Below are 6,127 nucleotides of genomic sequence, written 5' to 3' on the forward strand. Positions count from 1 at the left end.
CGAAGTTGACGGAGAAGCTGCAGTAAAAGCGGAGTGGGAACGATTGGCAGTTTTAGAACAGGGGAACATGGTGTTGGGGGTACCCAAACAAACGCGCTCGCGCACGATGAGTTTTTGAAAAGGGGCGCCCCAAAAGCCCGCAACCGGCTGGCGTTGCTCGGGCCGGCTCGGGTGATGGGAACTTCAGGCTTAGCATCATGGCCAATGTTTAATCGCCGCTATTTGCGCAACTGCGAATGGCAATCCCTAACACACCTTTACCCCACACTACCATCCTCTTTCTCGCAAACGGAACTATATTTTCGCTTTAACTCCATTCGAGCGATCGGTGACCAAGCCATCTGCCGCGTCCTGTTTTGATTCTTCCGCGCAGGTAGCGCCATCCTTCGGGCGCTCGCCGAACCGCGCGCCGCTGTTTCCGGAATTGGCCGGAACGAACCGCCGAAACACCGCGGGCGGCAAGCCTGGGCTTAGCATTGCGGCAGATATTTGACCGCCGCTTTTAAAATCAGCGCTGATAACAATCCCCAGCACAGTTTTTCAACACACAACATCTACTTTCTCGCATGTGGAACTTCTTTTCGGTGATGAGATTTTTTGGAAGAGTAGCGACAAGCTGTAGCTACCGTGGTCTACGCCGGTTCGAGACGCAGCGATATTAAAAAAAAAAAGAACGGACGACGGCGAAAACGTCGTCGGCCTAATCGCCTCAGCTGTGGCCGAATCAAGTTGTTCTGTCTGTCTGTTTGTCGGGTGGGCAGGACTCATGACGATTCAGACCTCACATCGACTGCGCGGGCACGTGCGGAGCATGTGCAATCGTAGCAGACGATGCGACAAACGTCCCTGACGTCACGAGTGTTTGATTGACGGTGCTACCAGGAGTTTTTTGCGCCCACAAAACCGAGACGTAACACTGTCCGTCCTGCATTTAAGCGGTCATTTGGCGTGCGTCGGCCTAATTTGAAACTGATTAGAATAAATGCGTTATTCTTAACTCCATGCTTGCAGCTTGCCGCTCTGGGTACGGTTTTTGTAATTACTGGAACAATAGGTATTCGCAACAGCAAAAAAAGCGAAAGCGAGAAATTTAGTGTCAGTTCTCCGTTAATTCTAGGACTTCAACAGCCCTCGAGTGCTTTATTGCCGGACCGAACACGCTACTGTAGCGGCAAAACAGAACCGGTCGCCACAATACAGTGGTGCTTTAAACTTTGGAAAGGAAGAGCAAAACCCGATCTGGAGCAATTGCACAAAATGCATTTCTTTTTTTCTTTTCATACCCTTCCGCAATTAATTCCCAGGTATAAAGTGTAAACGATTTTATCGTCTGTATCTTCTGACTTGCCTTTACTGCCATTAAAGCAGCATCGATAGGCTCACTCATATCGGTCTGTGCATCAAAATACGTTGCGTATAAAAGGGAAACGATGAATTCGGGTTTAGAAAAAGGCGCTGATTGAGAGCTGGGACCATGATATTAGGAAAAAAACAGCAGAAAAAAAACGCAGGTTTGTATGCTCACACGCCACATATAACGAAAAACATCCACACATGTGCGACTCCGTAATTGAAGTACACACGCGCGTTCAGTGACAGAGAATCAGAAAAAGGGAAAAAATTATAATCCCTACTACTGAGCCCGCACATCCTGGGAGCATTGAACCTGCACCCCCATCGATTATTTTGCAACGGCGACGGTGCTTCATTGCCTAAAGAGCTCCACAAGTGCAATATTTTTAATGCCCGGAAACCATGTACGTTTCATCAAAAGCGACCACCTTCGCCAACTCCAATGGTAGCAATATTCCGCCGCAGTAAAGACAACATCAGTAAAACCACATTTGGGTACGCCAGTGGGAAATGACAAGAAAAATTTTGTCGTATTCTTGTCGTCTTGTCGTATTCTGGTCGTGTCGTGATTATGGTGTTCTGTCGCGTGTCGTATTCCTGTCCTGATGTTGATGTTCCGTCGTTCCGAATTTCTGTCTTGTCGTGATCCTGATGTTCCATATAGTTTGAATGTTATTGCCCATTGGGAAGAATAGTGTAAACGGCAGTTATGTTGTGACTACAGGAATGTTTGCAGTTGAGAAAATTGACATTGTCGTTACGACAGAATATGTGTGTCGTAACAACAGAATGCATTGTCGTAACAACAGAATGCATTGCCGTAACAACAGGACTTCTGTTCTGACAACAAAGTATTTTTGTCGTACGACAGGAATTCCTGTTGGGGTTTTGCGATATTCCTGTCGTGATTTTATTCTGGGGTTCATTTGGGGTTTGCACCCAGGTCTCGAGAGCCGGAGTCAAGTGCCCTAACCCGGTTCACCCCAGAATGGAACACGAATTACCTTGACGGCATGCGAGAAGAAGGGGTGAACGCGAAGGAGAGCTCTTACTGCGGGGAAGACGCCGCGCGAATTGCGGCCAGTCCTCCTGAACAAGTAATTCGCATCGAAACACGAAGAAAATGAGGAGAAGAAAGAGACGCGAACATTTCGTAGCAGTAAAAAAGCCTTTTATAATCTCTGGGTTTTCACCTTCCAACCACGTAAGGAGACTTAAGTGCACCACAAAATTTCGCACAATTTGTACCCACTATTACAAAAAAAGAGGAAGTTGCAATCACAAAAAGATGCGGAAGAATGTGCACAGCAGTGCAAGCTTTCCTGACCCTTACAAATGTTTGCAGCACCGGTGGAGAACAAGTTGTACCGGAAGTTCCGGGGATTGCAAGTGCACATCGAAAGAGGAGACTGCGGCAGTGGGAGGTGGGACGTCGAAAGAAAACCTCAAAGAAAGAGATCACGCACGAAGCCCCTGGGTTGGTCAAGGCCGACAACGGAAGCAAAACACCTCTTCTGGAGCCGTTCAGACGCAGGCCCATTTCTTTGGGCCATCAAAAAAAGAAAAAGAAAAGAAAAGAGACGAGAATCGAGACCTTATTTCGCACCGTACCCAGACTACTGACCGCGTTCGCTCTGTTCGCTACCCCATGTATTTGCTCGACTCGGTTGAATGGAGGATACGGCAATGCCTTTACTTGTGGAAACCCTTTTCCAAGGTTTCGTCTTCTCGTAAGCTGTGTCCCTGTCTTAATGTTCGCTAGTACGATGAATTTCTTAGTATACAGAAACCAACTCGCCCAACTTCGCGCTTTAGTCTGCTCGACCGAAGGCTCGAGTGGACGAGGGACTCAGAACATGGGGGAATGTACTGCCAGAGGTAAATGAAGTGCGTCAAGGAGAAAGAACACGAACGCACAGATGCCAGAACACTTTCTTTAATGCAAGCCCAGTGGTTGTAGACCAGACAAGCACCCCTTTTTCACCGCTGACCGAACAAGAATAGTATTGCACACCCCCTGGATCGTCCCCAGGTTTTCCGCTCGCAAAACCAACCGCTCAAAACCTGGCAAAAACCACAGGACAAACGTACTACTTCGCAAGTTCTTGTATTCAAACATCCACACAGCAAGCTTTTGTCCTCAATTTAAAAGTTGTGCAAGCTTTCACCGCATCAAACTGCAAAACTTTGGGGTAATGAGTTCTGAAAGAACTGCGATGAGCATAAAAGATGCACCTCTGAAATCCGTTAAATATGCTTGTTTATTTTCACTTTTCAGGATGATTGTCTTCGCTGATTGTGCACACACTGCTGTGGAATTGCAATTAAGAAAATAAGATCACCGTAATAAATTAAATTTGTCCAGACTTAATTTTTGCTCGCCGACTGTATCCGTTTCAGTGCGCCGTAAGGATGCGACTAAAGGGAACGGCGGTAGAGCGTACCGCGAGACGACACAATCCGATCCGTGATGTCCAAGCGCTGCGGCCGGGCGGGGCGGAGCCTTGGACGGACTCTTCGCCCTTGGTTCCTAACGCAGTAAATGATAGGTGCACTCCCCGAACAAACCTTCCGCCACCCCTCGCTTAGTTAGTTCTGCTGATCACACACACAGGAAGTTAACATTGGCAACGTCGATTGAATCGTAACAAGACTCACCCGTTAGCGTATCGTCGTCGGAGGCGTCCGCATAGCAGGCGAGGCGCGAGAGCAGGACGGCCGCTATCAAAGCCCGGAGAGGCCGGAGCTGTGAGGAGGAGGCGAGGCGATGGCACACCGATGCTGTCCGGCCGGAGAACGCCGGTGGCCGCGGCGGATGAAGCGTGCGCGCCGTCGTCATCGTCTACCTACAGCGATTATCCGCGAACACCTCGTCAGCCGCGCATCGGTTTCGACGACAAGTCGCTTCTCATCCGAAAGGGGCAGGGAAGAGGCACAAGCACGAACGTACACAAACAACCACAGGCGCCCGGGAGCGTTGCTTCGACGTCGATGACACAGTATCCCAATCAGGGTAGCTTGACCGATGCACCGTAGCCGACACGATTGCAAAAAAAGCAACGCAAAAAGACGCGAAGCTCTCTTCAACAAACACAAAACACTGGTCCCTTGGCAGGGCACTAAACTTTCCGTTACAGTGCTTGCCGCACACCGAACGGAAGAGTCGAAATGAAGATGTACAGAGCGATCCTCCTATTCACACCAAACTCCGCAACGATTTTCTTTGCGCAGGTGTCACTGCAGGTCGGCCGCACCACTCAGCAGCCGAACGCAACTGAAGGCTCCAAACCGAAAACGGGCGCTCCGCGCGTAGATGCGCGCGGACGGATCGCAGCCTGGGCCGGCGATAGGCCGCCCTTCCCCTCCGCCGATTGGCCGCGGCCCCCCTCGCAGTTCGAGCGCCACTCACGAGCGCCGACGGACGACTGGCAGCGGCTATTCGATGCTGAAGCCGCTAGCGCGACTCCGCCGCTTCGTTGGGCGCCAATGACGGAACATGTGGCGCCATCTTTTGCGGGAAGGCAGAAACCAAGACGCGGGAGATTTCAGCTTGGGAATGACTCGGAGGCTGAGACTGAGCTGGCCAACATAAGGAACACAGCTCCGGGGACTAGACCGAACTACAGCGAGAGCTGTCTGCAACCTAAGCGAAGCATAAATTCAAGCTTTAGTAGACCATTTAAATCCGAAGACTGCATCCCTGGTTCGTTACCGCAACAGTGGAAAGCAGCGGAAATTCGGAAATATTAGGCCCATCTCGCTCACATCCTGCCAGGGGAAACATTTTGACCGAGTAACCAACAATCGATTGCAATGGTTTCTCGTCGGCACGGACCAACTTCTGCATACACAGTTTGGCTTCGGACCCCATCTAGGAAATGCCGATGTGCTTCTGCGGGTCAACAGGGACATGTACCCTCACTCACATCACACGCAACCATTCGCGATGCTAGCCCTTGATTTGAAAGGGGCTTTCGATAACGTCCCGCACTCGGTCATACCACGCACCTTAACGGAGACGAATGGTGGCTCCAGAACGTACAACTATATCAAGGCGTTTTTACAACGTCAGAAGTCCAAACTCACCATAGGTTTCACATCGATTCACATCTAATTGAGCCGGGATCCCGAGGTACACCCTAGGGTGCAGTCCTCTCCCCTTGCCTTTCAAATTGCCGATAAAGGATCTGCCACCCAGACGGAACCTGGTGCCAGGCATTTGTCACCCACTCTACGCGGACACCATTCCCAAATGGTCAAATCAAGGAACTAGGTCTGATATAGAAAACAGCTTCCAGCGAGCGATAGAAATCGTGCAAACCTTCACTCAATCCCGTGGCCTGGAGTGTGCTCCGGATAAGTCGCAACCACTGGTGGTCCAGCCGAAGAAACCAAATACCCCAAACAAGAGCCGATCAAATTGCTTACCATGCCAGTTATTTCATGCCAATCCTCTCCACTCAGGAAATCCGTGTCCTCGGTGTACACTTTTTCAACATGGCCCACGACACCACAACGGTGATTCGCCTTATAGCGGCGGTCAACCAGGGAGCCCGGATGATCAAGCGCGTGACCTCCAAAAACCACCGAATGAAGGAGACTGATACCACTAAGCTGATACAAGCCATTGTGGTATCTAGATACACGTACGTTTTTATTTTTCTTAACCTCAAAGCCGGAAAGGAAGACAGACTGACCGGGCTCTCCGTAAGTGACTCAAAATATCTTTGGGCCTCCCAGTATCTACGTCAAACGGGCGATTAATGGCTCTAGG

General features: G+C 50.1%; 1 protein-coding gene across 2 annotated transcripts in view; it reads right to left on the reverse strand.

The window, feature by feature from the left end:
- LOC144179513 (protein turtle-like) overlaps positions 1 to 4,766 on the reverse strand; it is a 269,845-nt gene extending 265,079 nt beyond the window's left edge. For both annotated transcript variants that reach the window (XM_077707892.1, XM_077707893.1), the window contains exon 1: positions 4,012 to 4,766. In XM_077707892.1, the coding sequence (XP_077564018.1) occupies positions 4,012 to 4,192 (181 nt within the window). In that variant the 5' untranslated portion in view covers positions 4,193 to 4,766. The remainder of the gene's footprint in view (positions 1 to 4,011) is intronic.
- Positions 4,767 to 6,127: the final 1,361 nt, after the last annotated feature.

The sequence above is a fragment of the Haemaphysalis longicornis genome, unplaced genomic scaffold (genome assembly GCF_048455015.1).
Source record: "Haemaphysalis longicornis isolate Haplotype H1 unplaced genomic scaffold, Haemaphysalis longicornis Haplotype H1 scaffold_4, whole genome shotgun sequence".
Classification (NCBI taxonomy): Eukaryota; Metazoa; Arthropoda; class Arachnida; order Ixodida; family Ixodidae; genus Haemaphysalis; species Haemaphysalis longicornis.